A 25,244-nucleotide genomic window follows, 5' to 3' on the forward strand; every position below is an offset into this window, starting at 1 on the left:
GCGAGGCCGCGTCAACTACGACACGAAGCTTCATCGTTACTGCCTCGCGACGAACAACGGCCTGATGAGGCATGTAATAGACGTTGTCCTTGATTTGCTGCTCGTCGTGAACTCTTTCCGCATATCCATCGTTGAAATAGGCTGGAATTGCCTGGTTGTATTTTTCTACCAATTATGGCTGCTCGCGGAATTGGTTGGCCTTAATTCGCAGTCGACGTTCCGCCAATCGGCGATTGTTGCTTCCGGATGGTAACCCCGGCGGTTCAACCATCAAAGGCACTTGATAACACCCGTCTTGTTTGGAGATTACTTGCTTAAATGCGGACAGGTGAGGGTCGCTCTCGAGGATTTGGGAACAGGCTCCGTCAATTTCGATGGCCTCGAGACGCCACATCGACAATACGTCGGGGTTCTCCAATACAGAGTTGGCACTCGATACGAACAGTGCGCTTGATGGGGAGTGGTCGTTGGACTCAAGGGAGCCTTTTAGCACTCATCCCAAGGTATATGTCTAACGCTGTTACACTTGTGTTGATGCGATCAATTTTCCCGGTCGTAACTTTCCAATAGGCATCAGATCCGATGAGAACACTTATCTCGTCTGGTTGCCATGTATATGGTTGAAAGCTGTCAGCGATGTTGTACTCCCGTTCAACCAGTAGCTGCAAAATAGTGGGGTTGAGCAGTGGACTCGTCACGGCGCATATCTCATCAATCGTTAACGTTTCCAAAGTTATCGCCGAGTCGTTCAACTGGCTGCGCAATCACACGCAGATGCGCTCGGTGCAGAGTCGTCCTTGCGACTTTAATCCTCCGAAGGTGATGAGGGAAAGTTCTTCTTTACCCACGACCGAGCACTGAAGAAGCCTTGCCACATCTGCGCGAATGTATGTGCGCTGACTGCCGCTGTCCAGCACTACCCGCATAAGGAGTCGTCGGCCTCCGGATTTGGCCCAAATACGGCTTGTCAGCATCAATACAGCAGCAGATCCAAAGTGACTACTCTCAACGGTTGTCGCGTTTCGCAGGGTTGGCGAGGGTGGTCCATGCAACGCAGGGGAGTCAGCGTGTGGCTACGGACAGTCAGTTGGCCTTGATAAGTCACATAGAACTGTCAGGTGGCGTCGCTTGCAGGTACCACACGTGGGGCTGTGGAATTTCCTACACAATCTGGCGATGTGATTGCGTGTTCCACCACGGAAACAGCAATTGGCGTACTGCAGCCTTGCACGCAATTCCTCAGCTGATAGGTTGGCGTTGCAGAGAGCGATGCTATGATACTTAAGTGTTGCACAATGGGCATGCGGGTCGAACGGGCAAAGTAGACCCCGATAAGGCTGACACTGATGGGATGGTTTCCGCGCTATACATTTCTTCGGATACGTGGGTCCTGTCTTCGTATTGAAATGAGCGAGAATGCGACTGCAGCCGGCCCTCCTCCCAGAATTTCCATTTGGATGCAGAGAAAACTTAGATCTCCTTTGCCAGTCGTGTTCTGTATTCAGGAGTTAACGCGATACTGGATGCGCTGTCTGCTTCCTTAGCTTTCTGCCTGTACTTGAGGGCGAAATCTTCTGGTAAGCAACGCATCAGGACACGATTCAATACCACGATGTGCTGGTCTAGTGAAACTCCAACGCCTTCTAACGCACTGACGAGGAGCTGCACATTGTCGTAAAGCAGGCGGACATTCCAGACATCTGCGGAGCTTTTTACGAAGCTCAACCGGAGGAGTTGATTGACGTGCTCATTGACAAGGAGGTCTCGGCGTCCGAAGCGATCCGTGAGTGTTTTGATTGCGAGGTCGTAGTTTTGCTCGGCCAACCGGATACCTTCGATGGCCCGCTTCACGCTTCCTGTTAAATACGTGAGGAGGTACTTGAACTCGGTGTTCTTGTGGATAGTGGCGTCAAAATGGTCCCAAAAAGACTGCCATCCACGCACGTTGCCATCGAATGTTGCTATCTGCAGCTTCGGTAGTTGAACTGAGCGCTGACACTGCTCTCTCACCTGGCCCGCTGCGTCGACGGAGCTCGGACGGTCGACGTTGCTCGACCCGGGTCCAGCTGCTTGAGCCTGCGTTCTGGTGGTCCTCTCACGCTCTTGCAACGAGAACTTGGCGCGTGACACGGCGTAGAGGACCTTTTCGTTGTATTCGTGCGCCGTTTTGATTGCCTGGTTGATGGTTTCTTCGTCCGTTACCGCAAGAATGACGTCGTCGCGCCTCAACAGTACTGCCTCTTTGTCTGTGAGGTAATCCGTGTGCCCGTGTACCCTTGAGAGGCATCAGGATCCGCTTGCTGAAGCAGGTACGTTAAGAGCGCAAGGGCTTGCGTGGCACCAGCTTTGATGACACCGCGCTTCTTCCGCATCATGTCCGAATTCGCGGCCGTGGCGTGAACGGAAGTCTCCGAAGGGGCGGATCCCGGATTTCGCGACGCCAACAATGTAACGAAAGAACTGGTTCGCAGACTTGGGACGGAGACGACGTTTATTGCAACATTGAGGCGAAAACTGACTGATCCCTGCCCGTGAGCGTGCCGTCGATCACTTCGGCTTCCTCGTCTTCCTACGGGTCCGGCACGCTCCTGGTTGCTTCGATCCGCTAATTTTCCATATACAACTCGGTCTGTGATGGTCTTAAAACGACTTCTTTTGTCCCAACTTGGGTCACTGGGTGTGTCGCGGTTCAATTAACGTCTTTTACGACAACTTGGGTAACTAGGTATGTGGGAATGTGGTGCTTCTCACTGACGAAAATTATCCCGTGAAATTTTTTCGATGCTGAATGGAATCAAAGCCATGTCACAAATGTTCCTCAAGGACAAGAACCCAACGCAACAGCAAGTTGGGCCACAAATTCACTAGTTATGTGTGGCTTTCAATAACCTCCTTTCACGCTAACGCTTTAGAGAGCTGCTCTATGAATGCACTGGGTATGTGCCACTCTTCAACAAATTTATCGCCCGCTTGAGGTCACATGGTATGTGCCACTGAGTGTGCAGCAAGCGAGCGAGCAATTCTGAGCGTTCGTAGGCACTGGCGCGCCAGGCTTCTCGTTTCGGTTGCCGCGCGCGTACATCTTGGCAGTGACATTACATGACGCAGCATGTCCAGAAAAAAATGGGAGGACGCTTAAGCTTCGCCTTTAAGGGTAGAACGCGATAGCGTTATCGAGACCCGTTCGCATCGCACCGTTCGCATACGGCAAGTAGGCTTCATTCACTGCAACACTAAACGTGGGAACGCCAGCTTACACCGATCCCTTTAAAGTCGGCTTTTGAACTGAAATGCATTGCTGGAAAGACGTTTTTCCAGGGGAAATATACGTGGTCTTATATTAAAATGTGGAGGTCCTAGCGCCTTTTTAAAAATTATTTTAATAATTATTGGCTATTTCCCCGACGCGCGCGCGTGTCATAAATTAGCAGGAAAAGTCCCAATTTGACTTGCCTTAGGGAGCCTAAATGCAACGCCGTCTTTTTAAAACAGCGCTTGAATGTAGGCTCCCTAACCTGCCTAGGATGCGAGCGCCATCTGGATATTATTATCGCAAGTAAGGTACCAGAACGCGCGGCTGTAGGTCTGGTAGAAATGCTAAAAAGGGGTTTGCGTTTCAGTTTCCTCGTAGCAGAATTAGGTTTTGTCGTACATTGAAATTACAATCCGACCCCGATTGGTAAACAATCCGTCGGCGAATCCGACGCCGAATGGTACAGTCGTACTTTACAACTTTTGTGACCGATTTCACTGTGAGAAACCCAAATTTTGTTCACCAAAACCTTGCACCAGGTGGAGGGCCTACGCGGTCGGGGTTGGGGATGATTTTCTCCGCCACCCGCGGACACCGCACGCCGGTCGCCGACGCCGGAATTTCTGCGACGCGGGGCCCTTAACGCTGTCGCGTTAAAAGCAGCCCGGTTGCTGCAAGACGTGCTTCTCAGCATTTTCAGTCACTGGCGCCCCACGCAGTTTGGAGGCCACGCGCAGGTTCGGCGGTGGCGGTGCCGGACGGCGCCGAGTGTTCTTAGGGAAGCGTGACATAGTAATCTGGGCGCAGTGCACGCCTCATACCCAACTCATTTCGATGGTGGCAATACGTTGCGTCGCTATATTGATTCAATCCTAAATGAATTACCGTGGACAGTCATCGTCGAATGAGCACCGCCGCTTTTCTTTCGCATTTCATCCAAGCGCAGCCGAAATTTTGTATTCAGTCTCCCGTATGTTATTGTGGATAAAGGAATCTCGCTTTCTGGAGCAAAAGAAGGCCGTCAGTAGCTACACTCACCGGATCTGGAGCGCAAGCTGTGCACTGTGGTCGACATTAGATATCTTGCGAAATATACATTTGAAAGAAGCAAAAAATGGTGGCTTTTTTCTTGATGCACAAGTGTAGAAAATTAAAGCTAATCGCAGTTTTCATGTGCAGTTTTTCTTCGTGCAATAAAAGGCTAGAGTGAATGCGGGATCCTGAAGGCGATGCCAAAATTGTACCCCTTTCGCTGTGACTCGGCGCTTACCAAGAGTTCAAAGCGAGTGCCATAGATAACTACAGTCTGAATCACACTTGTATAGAGTGGTTAATCGGTCGATTTGGCCGCTATTCCTCGCAACAAAGAAGCTCAGGCCTAAACCGTAACGAGACCACGCATGGTCATGTTTGGTACCCAGCAGCTACCGCGAGGTTGCAGCTTCGGACGCTGGCGCCGTCCGCAGGCAGTCACTCGACCCATCAAAGCAAGTGTGACAGGTTATACTAGGACTATCACGTTGAGAATTTCGAGGCATACTGTCTTCACATGGAGAAAGTAGGCGATACTATTTCAAAGCTGTCGAAGGAATCGTGTAAATATTTCCACATGATACCGGAATATGAAAAGTGCCTTTGCGAATACCCAAGATATTTGAGAATTTCGGTGTCAGAGAACGCGTATAGTTTTTTTTTAAAGAAAATATGAGAAATATTGTTGACAGCCTTGCAACATTAAAGCTCGTGGTAAATTGTTATGAAGCTAGATAACTTTAATTGTTGGACGTATAATGACCCTGTGCTTTCAATGGCACTGCTGCGTGAGAAACACGAATGGTCTGTGAAAAAAAAAAAAAAAAAACGCTAGCGGTGAGTGTCCTGCTGCAAGCAAGAACGAGAGTGTTTTTTACTTAGTCGACGGACACATACTGATCTCTCCGCAGAGAGTGACTTCAATGCCTGAACTACCCGAGAGACACTGTCCATGGCGCTACCATTCCGCATCCTGCAGATGCCGGCGAGTTCTAAAAATTACGATAGCGACAGCGTTTTTTTTTTTTTTTTTTTGTAGCTGCGGTAGTGTGCTCGGTAGTCAAGGAAGATTACGCCAAGTAGTCGGGAAAATGCGGTGGAGTGGGGTGGCTACTGGCAGCACGAGCCGGTTCTCTGAATATCGGTTTAGGATTCCGTAAGTTAGCAGAAGTCATATTACTTGCGGTCTAACTGAGCTATGCCCTCAAGCTACCGCTGTGTAAGAACAATATCACAAAGAAATGTGAAATCATGGTTAATGTATGCAAGGACGTCTATTTTAGACAAGGTATATCACTTATTCCAATATGATGTCTTTCTTTCTGATTAAGGCTCATGGTTAAGGCTTTCTGATTGATTAGGTTGATTGATGAGGTTGAGATTGATGATGGTTAAGGCTTTCTGATTAAGGCTTTCTGATTGATGATTAAGGCTTTCTGATTAAGGCATCATGGTATCTCAAAGCTTTGAATTATACCATACTTGCTGGCCGTTTTTTATAGTTTTCGAAATGGCATGTGTCTATTCGCTAACATATCGAGGTTATATTTTGTATCGGTTTACCTCAAATACAACTTTTTCTTCAGGAATTCAAGGAGATGAAGCTGTTGTTTAACGGGGTAAAATATGCGAGAACATTGGACGATGACATCGTGGACAACGGAGGCCTGCAGACGGCTTTTATGGTAGGTGGCTTCTTCTTTAATGTTTTTCTTGAAACAGGTGCATTCTGAGTATCATGATTTCTCTTTACTTATATTTGAAACTACGTATCTGTTGCTGAATAGTGCCAAACAAGATTTTTGAACCAAGGCCACAATGCTTTCCTAAACAGCATAGCTCACCGCATACGATGAGTGCCTAAAATAATTTAACATTTGCAACAAATGTTGTGGAAGAACGTTCCATATTTCCCGACACTGTATACTGCATGGCTTCTGAGGTTACTTACCTTCTCTAATTTCACTATCCTGTTCATTGGGTACGTGCCTAAGTGTAGATATTTTTTGCAGAATTATGGCTGGCACATTTTGCACCTGGTAAAATATTTGTGGACAGAGATAAAGACAAATCGTTTATTCCTAAACGCCCTTAAGCATCTCGAAAATCGAAAATAGTATATACTGGTCTTTCGCAAATTGCACTGCATAAGTTGAAAAACGTAGACAATGTGGTTCATCTTTAGCTTTCGTTCCGAGCAGATACAGATTTTTACCATGACCACGGTTCCGGGCTGCGCAATGGCTTTAGCGCATTGCAATGTTACCAGATGCTGGCAGCGGCAACTTGTGACGATTGGTCTAGTCACAATGCCTTACAGACACGATTTGGTGTTCCTTGAGCGCTCTTGTAAAAAAAAAAAAACCACCTCGGACGATTTTAGCGTCTGCTAATTTCCCTAAATAAAGTTTATTCCTCCTCCTCCTCCATTTAGAGAGCAACGGGTTCATGATTCCGCCGCTCCCGAAACATTAGACCTGCAGCCAACCAGAACGGACTTTGTTCCATTAATAATAGCTCTATGTTTGTCAGGTTCAGCTGTCCGACACCAGGTGGAGCCACCAATCCGACTGATCATCGCGGCCTTAGGGACAGCTTTCGGCAGCTATAGGAGGAAGAATATCGATAAAACTACGGTTGGTGCTACATGGTACATAATATTCTAAGGTGAAAAAATTCGGCGCAAGCACGCAGGACAAACCACAAAGAGACAAGAAAGTTACTGACGCAGTGCTTGCAGTACAGCCGGTCTTGAGGCCACGTTGTTTTTTTAGAGGAAAATTTGAAGTGTTTTCAGAAACATCGCTGATAATTTAGTGTTCTTAACGTTTGACTCTTCCTACCGTGATACGGTTAATGCGGTTTTAAATTATGTTAAGCAACGAAAACAAGGCCTTGTTTTCAACCACGACCTCCCTCAGAACAATGCTTTGCAGTTTTTTGACCTTAGGCTCGAGGACCGCGAACTACATGTGTGTTGGGCTTACCACCCACGTTCAAAAAAAGGAACTGTTCGCCTTTAAGTCACTTCCTTCCAAAATAGTAAATAGAGGAATTGCAGTATGTGTGGAATCGGCTGTCAAAAAATCGTGCGCGCATAAGATGCAGGAAAACTTTGACAATCAGATGCGCCGACTTTTGGCAGCAGGTTTCCCTGTGTCACTCCTCACAGCAGTTGCCGATGCCGGGATTCAGAAAAGAAAAATCAGAAAAGGCGAGGATGCAGAACTTGAAACGCTCAAGCCTGCGGTAGGGCCTTATATTCGTTTTGTATCTACCGATTATTCTGTATCTATCGAACCTGTGCTTTCTGACCATGAACTTATTGTTGTATTGTTCTCGTTGAATGTTACCCACGCGCATGGCACGCATGCGCGTACGATTGTGAAAAATTTTGCGAATGCTCATGATGTGCGAATAACAGATCATCTTGTTTCTTGTCTTTCTTAATTTTTGCAGAATGATGTTCCGCAGTTTTGGGAAAAGTTTAAAGCCGTGTGCATATCCTGTATTGATCAATGTATGCCTAACTAAATAAATAGCCAGCTCAACATACACCATGGATGAATAGGTGGAATATTCAATTAAAAGTAAAGCCAAATGCCTAAGGAAAGAAAGGCCCAGCTACCGAGAATTTAACCAATGTTTGTGTCGCTCTTTCTGAAGCTCTTGCAAAGGAAAAAAATTATTTCAGTAGCACTGACCAAATTTTATTAAGGAAATATTCCAGAAGTTCTGGAACTTTATCAAGGAACGAAATAAATCTATAACGAACATTATGCACGATAGCTTTCCAATAACCTTTTAAATTACCCCTTCCACAGTGTGTTCTCCCCGCCTGCTCTTCTGACGTCAATATTTCTCATGAAGGTGTACTTACCATGCTCCCCCGATTAAAAGTGAAATGGTGTGTTGGTCCATATTGCATTCCCAGCACGTTCCTTCGGCGTTATGCGGAACCTATAAGTAAATTTCTTGTAGTAGTCTTTCAGGCTGCTCTACATTCTGTGGTAGTTCTGCTCGATTGGAAAGTAGCACGTGTTGTCCCGGTAATAAAAAAGGGTGACCCAAGTTCAGCCTTGAATTACCATTCGATTGCCATATTATCCACTTCTTGTAAATTAATTGATCACATTGTTGCTGACTACAATAATGATTTCTTACACGAGCATCCAACATGGCTTCAGGAAGGGGCTCTCGACAGTCACCCAATTAAGACAGTTATTCATTCGTTTGCTTCGGTCCTTGACAAGGCTGGTCATGTAGATGTTATATTGTTGGATTTTCTAATGGGATTTGATGTAGTCCCTCATGACAAATTAATTTGTAAATTAGAGTTCCTTGGTCTTCCTGGCTTTATCCTGTCCTGGGTTTCTGCTTACTTAACGCGTCGAAAATAGTACGTAGTGGTTGATGGGCACCAGTCCAATTCTCTTTCAGTATCCTCTGGTGAGCTTCAAGGCAGCGTGCTGGGCCCACTACTAATTCTTATTTATTGTAACGGCATAGATGATGTAATTGATACCCCTGTTAATATTCGTCTGTTCGCAGACGAATGTATCATTTTTAACAGTATTAATACAGTTAATGATCAACTATCTCTCGATTTATCCTTAAACAAAATTCTTCAGTGGAGTACCAAGTGGTCATGAAACCTAACTCTGATAAATCTGAGCTTCTACGTATAACAAAAAAAAAAAACTACCCCTAAAGTTTTCTTATCCCATTGGCCACGACCCCTTGGCCGAAGTGAGCGACTACAAGTATCCAGGAATTACAATTAGTAACAACCTAAATTCGAGTAGCAACGTTGGTACTACCTCGTCTTCTTGAAGCTAAACATTTTGACAGAATTACTTGTCTGTTTGGGAAAATTGATTAGGGCTTAGAGAGTGACTTCAACCAAATAAGGGAATTTTATAGCCCGACGTGTGGGAGCCCATTGGGCGCCTTCTTCAGGGGGTATTTATCGGAGGTGGCGTTGTGCAGCTTTGAAAAGGTCCATCGTCAGAATGAGGAAGGGGGAGAGAGCCGAAGGTTGGGAGACACTTGAAAGGGCACCTGTTCTTGACAGACGGAACAGGCGGAAGGGTGGGGTGGGGGGTTGACTGCGGCGTTGCTGGTCGGCTAGGTTGACCGATGCTGGGTGCACTTTACCTGCGGGAAATCCGTTGAAAGAGGGCGGGGGGGGGGGGGGGGCGAGATGTCTTGGTGTTGGTGACCTAGAGCGGGGATGCCCTTCACGCGGTTTGTACAGGGGTTTTTTTTTTTTTTAGCGGCACCAAATTTTTCAAAGTAGACCAATATAAATCTTGGTCACGTTATGTTTACCATGCGAGTGTACGGATTGGCGGCCTCTAGATACAGAGCAATTTCCGCACTTACGTGCTTAATTAGCGAAGTTACGATAATTAACTTTCTAATTATGAACAATAGGTGGCTACAGCAAATGAGTACTTTGGGGCCCGTCCTCGACACTTCCTATACCAACGATCAAATTTTGAATAGCGGAATTCATGTGGCAGCTACGCGAACAACTAGTTCCCCTTGGCAGGCTCCTTGAAACCGAAACTGGCCACAAAAAGAGCGTCTGTGTCGTCGACGTCGCCGCCCCCCAGCCTTTCGTCACGTCTCCGAAGCCAGCGCCGGTCCGGCCGCGCGAGCAGTTTGCGTTATCTCTTTGCTGTCTGCGGCGTTGGCCTAGCACTTCAATGCCGGCGAGCCGCCAAATTTACCTCGTCATTCCGTCGGGCGCCACGTTGCGGTGTAGCGCCAACCCCACTCCTTGGGCTTTTAGATACTGCAGGCACGGCGTCATATCAGTCTGTAGCGTCGACTGCGAACGCCGCAGACAGCTCGGAGATAACGCAAGCTGCTCGCGGGGCCAGACCGGCGGTGACTTCGGGGACGTGACAAAAGGCTGGGGGGCGGCGACATCGACGACACAGACGCTCTTTTCGCGGCCAGTTTCGGTTTCAAGGAGCCTGCCAAGGTAAACTAATTGTTCGCGTAGCTCCCACATGAACTCCGCTATTCAAAAGTTGATAGTTGGGATAGGTAGTGTCGAGGACGGACCCCAAAGTACTCATTCGCTGTAGCCACCTATTGTTGATAATTAGAAAGTTAATTATCCTAACTTCGCTAATTACGCACGTAAGTGCGGAAATTGCTCTATATCTAGAGGCCGCCAATCCGTACACTCGAATGGTAAATATAACGTGACCAAGATTTATATTTTTCTAATTTTAAAAATTTGGTGCAGCTAAACAAACACCCTGTATTGCCCTCCGTATTCTGAATCTGCCATGACTCCCGTAGCAGCCTTTTGCGCGAGTTTGTCTTTGTTTGAAGGATTTGCGTTTCTTCGAAAGGGGGAAATCTTCTGGTCGGCGTCTTCGGAATGTTCGGCGACGGCGCGGCGTCATCGGTTGAATGTTCTGACGTCCTTTCCATGTTTTTGATTCTTTCTTTTAGATTTTTGGTTTCCCCCGGTGTACGACGCCGGACAGTCGGCACAGCTGATATTATAGACGACGCCTTGAGATATTTTGGTGGACGATTTTTTGGTTTAGGAATGAGAATTTTCAAGCTGTTCATCGGTTTGTGCGCAACTTTGAGCCCTGCTTTTTTTAATATTTGGTTGAGAGCTGCGCTGGTACCTTTTACGTATGGGATGGACACTCGTTTCTGTGGTCGGGGGGAAGTCAGCGGTTGGAGGTCTAGTAGTTTGTTTCTTTTTTTGTTGTTGTTGTCGGGTGGTTTTTGGAATGAATTTCGTTGTATAGCCATTCCTTTTATGTTCGTTGAGAACCGTTCTCCTTTCCTTCTTTTGATCTGATTCCAATGAGCAATGAGTTTCGGCTCTTTTCAATAAAGAATTTAAAACAGATGCCTTGTGGTTTGCCGGATGGTTGGATGCGAAGTTAAGGTAACGGCCCGTGTGGGTTGGTTTTCGGTAGACTGAAAATTTTAGATTGCCATCGGCTCGTGTAACTTGTACATCTAGGAATGGTAGCGATCCGCTTTGTTGGCACTCCGACGTGAATTGTATATCAGGGTCTATGGAATTTAAATGGCTCTGTAGGTTTTCGACTTGCGACTCCTTCACGATGCAGAAGCAATCATCCACGTCCCTGAGGAAAACTTTTTGCTTCGGGGAAAAAGTACTCAGAGCTCTCTCCTTGATATTATCCATAGTTAGGTTAGCCATGGTGACGGAAATTGACACCCCCATGAGAGTTCCTTTCACCTGCTTGTAGTAGCGGCCTCGGAAGGTGTAGTAGGTATTTGACAGGCGCAGCTCGAGAAGGCGGCAGATCTCGTCTACACTCAAGGGGGTTCTCTCGTCGAGTGTATCGTCGCGTTCCAGGGCATCCCTTGTTGCGCATATAGCTAACTGAATGGGTACTCTGGTGAACAAAGATATCACATCAAAAGAGACCAGGCATTCATCATCTTCGAGACGTACATTTGATATGAGCTTGATGTAGTTCTCGGGGTTGCGCACGTGGGATGCTGTCCTTCCGGTGAGGGGTGATATAATCTGGTGCAAGTATGTGGATAGTGATCGAAGTGGGGAGCATGAAAAGTCTACGATTGGCCGTACGGGGATTCCTTCTTTATTGAGTTTTGGCAAGCCGTAAAAGGCTGGTGCGGACCCGTTCCTGCACATTAATTTTAGGTAAATATTTCGAGAATTTTGGTTGTTTCGGAATATTTCGACCAGCGTCTTATTCAGTACTCATTAGGTCCTTGGGGTGGGGTCTTTTTTTAGTTTTTCGTAATCTTGGCTGTTAAGTATAGGGGGACGCCTTTTCCTCGTAGTCCTGTATGTTCAACACAATGGTTGAGTTGCCCTTGTCCGCCGGTAAGGTTACAATGTTTGTATCTTCTTTCAGTGACCTCAGTGAATTCAGTGCTCTTATTTAGTCTGAAGACAAGTTTCTTTCTCTTCTGCGGTTGTTATTGGACCTTATTATGCCTATTGCTTTCAGTCTGACCTGTTCCGGCACTTTGGGGTCCAGATGCTGGATGCCGCTCTCGAGGGCGGTGACAATCTTGGAGGTTATCTGTGGTGACATTGAATTTATGACCTTTTGCCAGGATTGCAGTCTCTTCTGTTGTGAGCTTCCTCGATGATAAATTGGCTACAGTGTGCCTGTCTAACATTCCTGGTTTCTCGATTTGGCTGATTAAGGAAGAGAGTTTTTTTCTTCTGCGTTTCGCGGTGTTTCTTTTCCTCTGAGGACGCAATCGCTTTTGCAAACGAATCAGTTGATGAAAAGAGATGGGGTACGTGCTGTTCGAGCTGTCTTCTAGCGAAGAACGTGGCGACTTCTTTCTTTCAAATCACTGTGTGGCACTCATGTATCCGCGATGTCAGCAGTCTTTGCTGAGCCTTTGTGACGATGTTCCGGCCTCCCGCTGTGTTGATCGCTTGGCGTTGCTGGAGACTTCGTGGAATGACGTTTTTGTCTTTGCATTTACGGGTGAAGTCTAGGTGGGTCTTGAAGGTGGAGACACCTTTCAAGGCTTTGATATAGTTCTTTACAAGTTGCACAGCCTCTTGTCCGAAGTCTGCACGTGTAGACTTGAAGCTAAACATTTCGACAGAATTACCTGTCTGGTTGGGAAAATAATTAAGACTTAGGGAGTTACTCCAACCAAATAAGGGAATTTATTAGCCCGACTTTTCGGAGCCGAATTGGCCCCGGAGCCAATTCCTCGGAGAATTGGCTCCGAAGGAGAATTGGTTCCGAAGGAGCCGTATTGGCTACGAAACGTCGGGCTAATAAATGCCCTTATTTGGTTGGAGTCACACTCTAAGTCTTACCGCCTTTTATGCTTTTAGAAAGCTATGCCTACTTCGCAATAAGCTTAAAGATGCATCCGATGAAGTGAAATCATTAGCCTATACAACTTTTATTCGACCCAAAGTGCAATATGTGTGCGTTATTTGAGACCCGTTTACCAAAATCAACATTAACGCCTTTCAAAGGATACAGAGAAGAGCCATACGTTTTATTTTTTGCAAATATGGCCAAGAAGAGTCTAACTGAATTATTGCGCACTAAAGGTTTTCACACCCCTCAAAAGAGGGAAACATAATACGCCTACAGTTCCTCTACTCCTTCATAAACTGTAAATTTTCTTTAGATCCTAGTCCATACATAACTCTTTCTGCATCCAGGAAAACTGCCATTCCCACCCCCTCACTCTCTGCTCTTACGTTGCCCGGACAAACCTTTTAAAATTTTCTTTCTTTTCTAGAACTATAGAAAAATGTAACCTCATCCCTTTCCATCGTCTGAACTCCCCTAACTCAATACAAACTCATATTATTAGTATTTCCTAAGTAACATTGCCATTTTGTTTCCTTTCTTAAGTATTATAATTTGCAATTCTGCCTTTTGTACGCGTATTTTTTGTGTTACCTTGCCCCTCCTGCTTGGGCCACACGGCCTGCAGTATGATGTATATAAATAAAATAAATAAGGTCACCCATCAACTCAAGTGTTGATGAGTGACCTTATGACATGCGTAAAGTAGAACCGTGCGTAACGTAGAATGTGTGTAGGTGATAATAGTGAGGGTAGCTGCAGGCGAGCGAGTCCAGATTGGCGAACTTCCGGGAAACCGATTAGAGGAGTGATAGCGAAAGCGGCCAACACTCGTGGAACACAATGAAAGAGAGAAAAGTAGTGGTGATAATGGGCGGAGTGATTTAAGCACTGCAGGGACGGCGGACATGGATCGCGAAGCAAATAGCCGAAGGGGTTAGCGATGTGCGGAATGTTTCAACGGAATTGCAACTTGCAATGTGCACTGAGCTAGAGATTGAAATGCAGCGGTATACAATTGAAAGGGCAGTGCTTGCAGCGAACCGGAAAATTTGGACGATTGCTATGGCAATGAAATTGGAAATCATTGATATTGAACGAGAAGTACGAAGAGCACGCCACGAAGGCGTTTTTTGTATGATGGGATACATGTTAGCAATCACGTAGCGACATCGGTTGAACGTTGATTCGGACTGCGAATCAACGATTTATTAACCTTCTCCAAGTGGGGGTGTTAAACCCAGTGGGTAAGACGCTGCTCCTGAGCTTGGGACCGTAGGCTCCAAACTCACCACCGCCACAGCTTTCCTTTTAAATTTTCCCCCCACTTTTTTTCCTTATAGCGATTCATCTGACGTGACAGAGGGATGAACGGGTTTCCTCCTTGGGTATAGGCGTAGATATGCTTACGCATTTCAAAAAGCAGTCCCTTTCTGGGCTCCAGGTTGTTCGCATGTGTCTTAGGCGTCATTCACACAGCCGCCAAACGCTCCGCTGCGTCACCGTCGCGTCAAATAACGCACAGCAGGCGCCACGGAGCAGTGTACGAAAAGGCAATGGCGGTGGTGACGTCGACACCGGCACTATGTTATACAGTGATGACTGGCCGGTCCCATGTTCGCCTAAACCTAGAGAAATACAATCTACGTTATGCATTGAATCTGTTAAAGAATATTATGTTGGTGTAATGTTAGCATAAACTAAGAATACGTTGTTTAACAGTGCATTACCAACACTCTCCAACACCAACCAAAGGGGTGATGGTGACATTTGAGCAGCCTATCCGCTAGCCACTGCGGTTGCCAGCTTCAGCTTCGTAAAATGGCTGTGTTTAGTGACGGCTTCTCAATTTCTGATTGGTCGATATTGTAAGGGCGGGGGCTTCGTCGCCGTGCTGGCGCCGGAAACGTAGAGCACCGCTTTACGTCATCGGCGACCCGTTTTTGAGGAGAAAACGACTCGCAAACGACTCGAAAAACGACTCCTGACGAAAACCGGTGCCGTGACAGTGACGCGACGGAATGTTTGACAGCTGTGTGAATGAGGCCCCCCTTAAACCACCCCAGAACTCATTAACCACCGACCGCCACAACTGCACGTCCCACGGATAAAAATTTCTGTGAGCGCAGGCAGTAAAGGCCACAGTGTTGAAGCTGTGCACATTTTCTTATTTAGTGCTTTAACCTCTTTTACAGCGAAGCTGCTAGCCCTTCGATGGTCGGCATTTTTCATGTCAGCGTCCGTGAGAAAAAAATGTTAGCCTATATACGGGCGGTATTGCAGATCGTACGGTAGAGGCTTCAAGCACTCAGCAAAGTGAAGCGTACAATGCATACAATCTTTGGAATCATGCATACGAAATACAGAAGAGCATACGTTTCAATAACGAACAGGCACAAATGGAGCATCCGAACCATATAATTGATGATGAGGCGCTCCTGATAAATATGTTAAGGACGTAGCCCTCTCCGCATTCGTTTGCCGGTGAAGATTACTGTGGCGCGATCTACCGGAGACGGCAGCTTGTGACGTAGGGAGTTATGTCACTAGCTTTTCGCGTGTAAAAGAACCAGCCTACCCAATGATTTCAGTGTTGTTGTAGCAACGCTATGGGCGGCGGCGTGCTGTCAACGTTACCATTACTCCCACAACTACCATTACCACCATCACTCTAAAGCAATAAAGCATTAAATTCCCCCCTCAGCATTTGTGGTGGTGGTTTTCAACAGCTTTGCTGGGCATCCACTTAATTTCGCAGGGCCTACATGGCGAGTCTATTCTTTCATCGCCGGCCTGCTCTGTTTCAACTTCCTGTTGCAGTGATAATCTCAACGATAACCTCTTTCAGGCTTACTCCAAAGTACTTGAAAACGAATGCGACGGTATAGATACCCGTCTACAAGGCATGGACCACTTTTCGGGGAGGCAGCTGTTCTTCGTTTCATGGGCATCGGTAGGTTGCTTTTGTGCTCGTGGTGGCACACTGCAAGTCATTTACGTTATATTCCGTAAGTAATTTTGTTCTTGGTTCTTCAAACAGACTTTTTGTCGCAATGTAACGAAAGAAGGAATCCTCCGTCAAATTGAAAACGATGCACACAGCCCTGAGCAACTCAGGTAAGCGGAGCAGGTATTTCAATGTCCATAATGCACTCTAATAAGAGAACGTGCGATCGTGATGATTTTGCCGGCTCACGCAATCATGCACTTAGGGCTACTGTAGTATACTTTTCAGGTTGCTAACTGTTATTGTGTAACTCAGCCTATCTGTCGAGATTCGTGTGTGCCTTGTATTCGTATATGCCTTGTATTCGTGTGTAGTAACATCCTCCCGTGCGTAGTGTTGCGTAAAAGCGTACTGTTCCAATAAAAGGAACTTTATTCTAAAGCAGTCTACTTAACAAGCACATTTACATCATGTCCGTGTAGATTCCTCGATGGTTCGAGACCATGGGAGGTATAGAGGGGTAGCTTTCTCGTAGTCGATCATAGCAATAAGGATTTCTGGCAATCTTTTGCTCATCAGAAAGACCATGTCCTTCATAAACATTTAAAGCATTAGACTTCTAAACCAGATAACTATATCTACTTCATATATAGGGAAATGTGCATCAACTATAAACTACACCTTGCCCTAATAAAATTTATTTAAAATTAAGCCTAAACTTCTGTCTGCATATATGCTCGGTGACATCTTGGCGTGAAATATATTTAAACTCAATTACAGGGGATCGCTTGCCGAAACCGCATGTAACGAAAACATGATATAAGCATTATCACTTATGGTTGTATAACTGTACTAGCCACGCTAGTTACTTAGGTATAGTTGTGTACAGAAAGAAAGCCACAGATGGCGTCGTTACGCACGAGCAAACCGGAGCGAAATTTCGCCTCGCAATCGACGTTCCGACAGGCGCAGCACGGCAGTGCGTTTGTCAATCCGACCGAGAGCGGCCGCGTTTAAGAGAACTCGCCCAGGCGTATCTTGTATAATACATTAAGCGCAAACTTGTTCTCATTGGGAGTGACAAGGCCTACAAATGTCCAAATTTTGCAGGAAACTTCACGCTTGCTCGGTTATCGAGCCACCGCGTTCGACACGCAGAATCCAGAAATGGCGTGAAGGGCCCCGTTAGCAAGACGGTGGGACAAAAATACTCACCTCCGGGCTTGCAGATTACACCGTAGGAACCCTCGGTCCCCCTAGCTGTTATACAATTTCAGCGTGTAAGCTTTCCAATGTATGATTAGATGTAATGTGCTTTGTTATTTTGTGGTTGAATACGAACAAAAGGCCACTCCTGGACCATGCATTTGTCGCGTGCGCTGTTGGCGCTATTGTGATGATGACACCCCTGACGCAATCGGAGCAAATTTAGCCTCGCGCGCACCGTTCCGAGAGGCATAGCTGGGCAGTACGTTTGTCGCTGTAGTTGCGTCCCTGATACAGCCCACCCGATTTTTTCATTGCCAAAACCAGGTGGTTTCAAGAGAAGTTGCGCAATACGTGGGTATGTTTGCCAATTTCCTTGCGACCAGCGCTTTCATTCTATGTCCCCAGAGACAGTAAATTATATATGTACTTTAATGCGGCTCCGTACCACAATAACACAGCTGACAAATTATAACTAACGTGTGCGTTTTAAGAGGTTCAAAATTTAAATACTGAGAAGCCGCCCTTGAAAATCACGCTGCCTTTTCGGGATCACTTTGTATGCATTTTCTCTGCTATGTTTCACACAAACTGTGTGAAGTTTAATATGTAATTAATATAAAAGCGGATCCTGTCTCACGATAAATCGCGACGTTAGTGCGATTCACGTTGAAGCAATGTAACGACATATCGTATTGCCGCCGCAGAGGCGCGTTATGGATGAGGCCTGCATGTATCGGGTTCCTCTTTCGCGCATCCCACGACGCACGCTGCCCCGCCTAGCGGCGGCATCGCAACATGCACACGCGGCGCGTGCGCATGTTGATCTCAAACAACAGCCTTTAATTGCATAAGACGTGCTCTCGATTACGCCCAACATCGGAAAAACTGTTACTGATATTTTCCATACCCACATTCACAGCAGATACCTCGTGGCCCAAGCATGGCGTCAAAGAGATTTGGCACAAATCGTGTGGCACCTACCACGTTATGAACTTTCGCGTGAGGAAGGTTTATTGAAGAGACCAGGTATAGATCAGATGCTTTATAACCTGGTAGCGCGAATGTCAGCCGAGCCAGTGTACCCTCGACACGGGTGCTACGCCCTTGTCGTTCTTCGGCTATCATTCCTTCTTTGGCGCTTCATCGTCAGTGCGTTGGCGCCATACAGTCGCCCTAATGGACCCTTGCTCATGCGCGACCATGGCAAGCGAGTGGCACAGCAAAGTAGGACGACATCGGGACATATGGTATATAGCCGAAGCAACGAATGTCTCAGAATTAGAACTACACGTGTTACATAAACGTGACTTCATGATTATTGTTACTCGCTACACTGCTCGATTGCTATTCACATTACGGTCGACAGTCATCGTGAGATGAGTTCAGCCGTAATCTTCCTTATGTTTTTTTTTTTTTTTTTGCAGAAAATTAAAGTACCTGTGGCGTCTTTATACTACACTGATAGCTTCTATCTTTCGGCGACGTCAATGATGCCTGAATCGCCAGTACTGGCTCAGCTGGTCATCCATTTCACACGGTTTCGATTTTATTTTGTTAGCGTCTGTAGTTCAGGAAAATACGCTGGGAAATAATGCATTTAATTGAGGAGGAAGCTTTAGCTCGCGACCAACTTCAAAATACCTATATTCAAATATATTTCGAACAAAGAAATGCTTTTATGCGACGTTCACTGGACCGATTTCAGTGACATTTCTTCACTCGACAAAGAAATGTAAACTGCCTCATTTTGATTTTTGTAATGCTCTTGAAAACATATTCACATTTTTTTTATGTGTACGCAGCGCACGATAAACGAGGTGAAAAAGAGAGACTCGGACACACGTAGCCTCACGTATGTCTCTGTCTTTCTGTTTGCCTATGTTTTGTCGTACGCTACCTATATGCAGACATTTACAAGCTCGTCGAAACCGAGACACTCGTAACCTATACTTTCTTTAGCATAATACACAAATGATATTGTACAAATTGGACTGCGTCATGCAGTCACTTCTATATCGAACCCTTCTATAAGCAATACATTGTATTAAAAAAATGTAAGTTCTGTCCCTCCTACATTGAAAGCACGCGATAACGTATTTTGTTCAGGGACACTTCATATCGTGTAACAAGTGCTAGGCTACATGATTACAGTTTTCCATGCCACTGAACGTGGTGCGCACCAGAAGTGATCACCATGCTTCAAGTGTCTTTGAGGGACTGTCTTTATAAATATTTCTTGTCGTTTACTATTAGGCGTATGCGGAAATTTAGTCGCACATTATAGTTTCGAAAGGTGCGACAAATCAAATACAAGCGACCCTGACTTTCGAGCTCATGCTACGGTTTACTAGAACGCACAAAAATGAGCAAGCACGAGAAAAGACCTTCACAGTGTGGTGAGCCTCCTGAAACAGACGCTGATAAAGCTTATGTTCACCTCGTGAATGCGAAGGTGCTTATATGAAGACCTTATATAAAACTCAACACCATTGAACAACTCATCACATATTAGAGTGTAATTTTCCAGTCACAACAAAGAGATAAGTTGAAGTGGCATCTTCAGCGTTTTCTTGAAGCTGACCTTGACATGCGATAGATGTTCTTTCAGACAAATGCCTATGCTGAGCAGCGTTGCAAATTGTGCAAGCCAACTAGGTTCGTGAAATGTGTTCTTTTCTGAGGCTCCATCACCGAGGTGGCTCGGATAACAAAAATCAAAGCCGTATGTAGAGACTTCAGTACGCGTACTTCACTGCAAGCACGAGCCAAATGTGTGCATTTTACGGAAACGTGCTGTCCGCAGCACAAAACCACAACCTTCGAGGACGACGTGGATGTGCCCGAAATTCAACGTCCCCTTGTGCCTGCTGGGAAACAAGGCCCCTTTTGCGGTCATATATCAAAAGTGACTGCTACACCATTGTTGGCATGGTGATCACCCCGAGTGACCACAGTACTCTGTCTCACTGAAAAGCGAAAAAAAAAAGAAAGAACTCCTTGTACTGACGACAGCATGTTCCTACCAGATATTAAGCATTTTTAAAGAAAACCAAGTTTTACTCCAAAGTAAAGTTGTGTACATGAAAGAGTTAACAGCGTTCACCAGGACATAAATAACAAGCTAGGAGTAAGGTTCCTTTGCTAGTATGTTGTTGCACCAGAATGTATTTTCTCTGTGCTGCAACTGTGCCAGTCTTCTGCACAGACTAAGGCTGGGGGTAGCGTTTACGCGCGGATACGTGCACCTCATGCGAAGCACCGAGTCTCCAGACTGTGAGTTGTGCCATGTAAATGAAACTATAGGCCATGTGCTTTGTGACTGCCCTACGTACGTGGAAGAGCGTCAACGGTTGAAGAATGACCTTACGCGTCTCGACAGCCCACCATTGTCGGAGGAACTTATTTTAGGCCCTCGGCCAGACGCTCAATCGAGTTTCAAGGCCATCCAGGCGCTACTGAACTTTTTAAAAGTACGGGCCTGGACTGTAGGCTTTGAGCATGCCAAATTGCTTGCCATATGTTTTACATCCTCCTTCTCTCGTCATCGGCACCCATCATGCGCCTCTTTCTTCCTTCTTTCTTTCTCTCTTCCCCTTCCCCCACCGCCGAGTAGCTGGCTAGAGGAATTTACCTCAGGCCGACCTCTCTGCATTTCGCATCATTAAACCTCTCTCTCTCTCGCTCTCATTTTCGTTTTTTCTAATTTCAACACTTAAAATCTACACATTAGTTCTGCCAAATTTCGCTTTGGTCCAGTTGCTTGTGGCTAACCCTAAGTCGGTGCAATCCGCTCAGCTTATCATTCATTTATTACATAGTTGTTGGCACATCGGCAACGTTGGATCAATGCAGCCGTTGTGCAGCTTAGTAACAGGCTGTGGCTCGATTCCAGGCCACGTTGACGACATCAGACGGGACAGCTGGATGCAAACACGGGTCGTGTCCGTAATTTGGGAGCATGATGAATACCGAGCAATGATTGTATACTTTTCTTTTCAACGACAGTGGTAAGCTCCCAGTCAGGATTTGGCAATGCCTGCCGTATGCACTCCAACCTAATTTTATTCTTCTGTAAATTTCTTTCTCATGATCAGGGTCCCCTGCGAGTAATTGACCTAGATAAACATATTCCTTTACAGATTCTAGAGACTGACTGGCGATCCTGAATTCTTGTTCCCTTGCCAGGCTATTGAACTGCATTCTATTGGCTATTGTTTTCTGCATTCTACCGGTGCTAACATACGGGGCAGAAACTTGGAGGTTAACAAAGAAGCTCGAGAACAAGTTAAGGACCGCACAAAGAGCAATGGAACGAAAAATCTTAGGACTAACGTTAAGAGACAGGAAGAGAGCGGTGTGGATCAGAGAACAAACGGGGGTAGACGATATTCTAGTTGACATTAAGCGGAAGAAATGGAGCTGGGCAGGCCATGTAATGCGTAGGATGGATAACCGGTGGACCATTAGGGTTACAGAATGGATACCAAGAGAAGGGAAGCGCAGTCGAGGACGGCAGAAAGTCAGGTGGGATGATGAGGTTAGGAAATTCGCAGGCGCAAGTTGGAATACGCTAGCGCAAGACAGGGGTAATTGGAGATCGCAGGGAGAGGCCTTCGTCCTGCAGTGGACATAAATATAGGCTGATGATGATGAATACCGAGCGCGTCACATTTTGAAACTCCCACTAAGGAATCCATCGTATTCTGCTGAGCAGCTCCGTAACAGTACACCCTCTAATGAAATATTTAGTTTTAGGAGAAAATTATTGTGCTTCCTACTAAGGCTAAGAGGAAGATCTTGAGTCACTGCTGGCGCGTGAGAAAATTTGCTGACATGATTTCATTCCAGGTTTGTTTTATTTTTGTTCCAGGGTAAACCTAGCCCTCAGAAATTTTCCACCTTTCGCAGAAGCGTTCAGTTGCTCAAATACGTCGTATATGAACCCACCTGATACAGAAAGGTGCACTTTATGGTGATAAAACTGGACAGAAGTTCACGATGGATGTTATGAACCCCCAACAAGTTGGACGAAGTCTATTAAAATGTCGAATTTCGCTAGCTACATGCATGTGTACAAAGTGTTTTGTCGTTTTCATTCGTAATGAAATCAATAAATGTAATCTGGGATTGCCCACTTGCGTTTGCTTCTAAGGGGGAAGGGCGGAGACGTGCTTAGCTTCATAACAAAAATTGACGGCAATTGGTGACTGCAATTATTAAGGCGAAAGCCTTAGGTGGCTCATGGGTCGAAAAATGTCATGTCCGGCGTTTTGCCACCAACTTTCGTGGTGCGACCATGCTACAGGGTGCCACCATGTGTTGGTGCCCCCATGGTGCTACCAACAAAGGTCGTTGGTTTGAGTGCCTAAGTTAACTGTAGCTTAACAAAGATATAGATAATTAAGGCACTCCAACCCACGACGTTTGGTGCGAGTCGTACCCATGACCTTCGGTGTCACCTAATGCGAATTAGGGCACACTTATTAACATAGAGTAAATAAGCCACTCGAAACTACGACCTTTGGTGTTAATTATCGTCACGGTAAATAAGGTGCGCCTAATTAAGACATAATTAAGCTTCTCGAAAATACGACCTTTGGTGGAAGTCGAACCCTCCACATCAAACCTAACCCACGAACTCTGGCGTTAATTAGGGCAAAGTTAATTAAAGCAGGTAATCCAGCTGGAGTTAAATAGAGCACTCGAACCCACGACCTCTGGTGGGCGTCACACCCTCGACCTTTGGTGGGAGTGGAACTCACGACCTTTGGTGTTAAATAAAACGGACCTTTCCGGCGTTATGGCTGAAAAATTTAATGGCACCAAAATTGATGGGAGACAAACCCACGACTTTTGGTGTTAATTAGGGCGAAGTTAATTACGGTAGAGTTAATTGCGGGACTCGAACCCACGGCCTTTGGTGGGAGCAGCACGCGCGACCTTAGTTGGGAGCCGTACCCACGACCTTTGCTGTTAATAGGGTGAACTTGAGACACTCAAACGCTCGGCTTTCGGTGGGAATAGAACTCTCGACCTTAAGAAGAATGTCAAGTAATTTAATGAATGTCTCGCAAGTGCGCATGCCTTCGCCTTCATCCTCTTTAGCTCATGCTAAAGTAAATGTCAACTTTTTCAGCGAAGGCAATGTGCGGTATTTCGGCACACAAAATTTTGCATTTCTTCGAGTTTTCTTTAAGCGTAGTTTTCGTTGAACAACTTGGCGAGAGGTTCAGTGAAGAGCGGCGCATACTGTTGTGATGTCCGATGGTCCGAGCGGCCACGAAGGTTCCATGGCTGGTGTCGTGCTAAGTGCCGGGAGGAGAGGTCCCTAGAGACGAGAAAAGCGTTTTATATACAAATGTACATGATAGTTTACAAGAAGGGCTCCATGAATAACGAAGCTTACTACATGCTAACTCGTTGCATATCCGAGTGTCTACACAACACTCCAGCCCCGTTTTTTACTAGTTCATTTCCCCCTTTCACTCGTTGACTCGTTGAGGGAATTCACTGTGGTTCCTCTCGGCCAATCACAGTCGTCGACCCTTCGAAAAATCCCGCCCATGATGTTGCATTATTTTGCCGGGCTCCACCTCCAATGTTGGTCGATCGCCCCCGCATACCAGGCAACGGGTTGCAACTTGGGAACGAAACGTCGACGCTGGTCCCACGCAAATGCTCGTCGTTGGCCCCTTACCGGAATTAGTGGCCTCGCGGTGACGGTCAGCTTGTCAGGGTCAGGAAACTGGCTGCTGCGGAAGCTACCGCTGGGTCCCGTCTTGGTCCAGGTCAGCGCTGGTGCTTCATGGAAACACACCAAGAGCGACGTTGACGTTTTAGCAACGCACGAGGCCGATGACCCATTACAGCCTGGGGTCCCAGAACTCGTTTCTCCCATCAGCTTTGGGCGGTCGAACAGCCAAAGATGCGGAATATAACTGCTCGTTCATTAGTCCCACATGCCGCTCAATCAGTCGCTAGTTCCGTGGCGTCGAGAAAACGACGTTTGTGAGCAGCACTGTCTGCCAGTGAAGCATCCTTTGTCCCGAGGGACCACCACGCAGGCACAACAGCACCCCCGCCACCAGATGATGCATCGGGAGGTCATGTTGTTCGATGCAGCTCAGCCGGCTTGATGCCCGCATTGTTCAAAGCCATGGGGCCACAGCTTCCAACAATGAGGAGCTTCTGGCCAAATGCCTCTTGATAGGTGGGCTCTGACTGGACTTCAGAAATGCAACATGACAAGCTCCAAGGAGCAACCTTTGTCAGTCATTCACAATGCCGCAAGCGCCCCATGCAAGCCATTCTCATCACCAGACTGTACCAATTCCAATACTCTGACAGCATCATGTCTAAAGGAAAACCCTGCATCGCCAGGTGCACGTTGATCCGGAAAAGTACGATAAAGCTTCTGATGATGTGTCCTCGCCAATAGACACAAGCTGGGTTTACGTAATGGAGCTAAGCAATTATGAATTAGAGCTTCCACAGACCAAGAAGGCGAAGGGAGAACTGACCCTCATTAATTCACCGTCCGTAGCATATAGCTTAAGAGAGCTACATAACCATTACACAATGCCAAAAATTCCAAATAAACAAATGGGAAAACCATCTACAACCTTATCAGTGATCACATGCCTAAATTGGCTCAGAAGGCGTGACTTCTTCTGGCTTTTCTCTAGCGCACTTCTAAATTGGGCTGCTTTGGCCCTTTGCTCCATCTGAGCAGGTGGCCATATTTATATGACATGCCCTTACATAATACGTTGAAGAGAAAAGAAATCTGTAGAGTACACCTTCGCTAAAAGCGATCCGCGCAACCAGTTTCTATGGCGCTGTTCACTCCACGTCCGCACGGGAAGAACTATCCGTCGCTTTCCAAAATCAGTTGAAGTAGAGTGCGGAACCAATGGGCCTCTTCGATTTTCGGGGTTCTGGCGGCCCACTAGCAGCCAGACGG

At 46.3% G+C, this 25,244-nt stretch overlaps 1 protein-coding gene across 1 annotated transcript in view; it reads left to right on the forward strand.

The window, feature by feature from the left end:
* Nucleotides 1-22,416, forward strand: part of LOC119433893 (membrane metallo-endopeptidase-like 1) — an 83,818-nt gene extending 61,402 nt beyond the window's left edge. The window contains exons 11-15 of the mRNA XM_037701177.2: nt 5,436-5,455; nt 5,881-5,970; nt 15,974-16,078; nt 16,166-16,242; nt 22,152-22,416. Of these exons, the coding sequence (XP_037557105.2) occupies nt 5,436-5,455; nt 5,881-5,970; nt 15,974-16,078; nt 16,166-16,242; nt 22,152-22,257 (398 nt within the window). The 3' untranslated portion in view covers nt 22,258-22,416. The remainder of the gene's footprint in view (nt 1-5,435; nt 5,456-5,880; nt 5,971-15,973; nt 16,079-16,165; nt 16,243-22,151) is intronic.
* Nucleotides 22,417-25,244: the final 2,828 nt, after the last annotated feature.

The sequence above is a fragment of the Dermacentor silvarum genome, chromosome 11, assembly GCF_013339745.2.
Source record: "Dermacentor silvarum isolate Dsil-2018 chromosome 11, BIME_Dsil_1.4, whole genome shotgun sequence".
In the NCBI taxonomy this organism is placed as follows: domain Eukaryota; kingdom Metazoa; phylum Arthropoda; class Arachnida; order Ixodida; family Ixodidae; genus Dermacentor; species Dermacentor silvarum.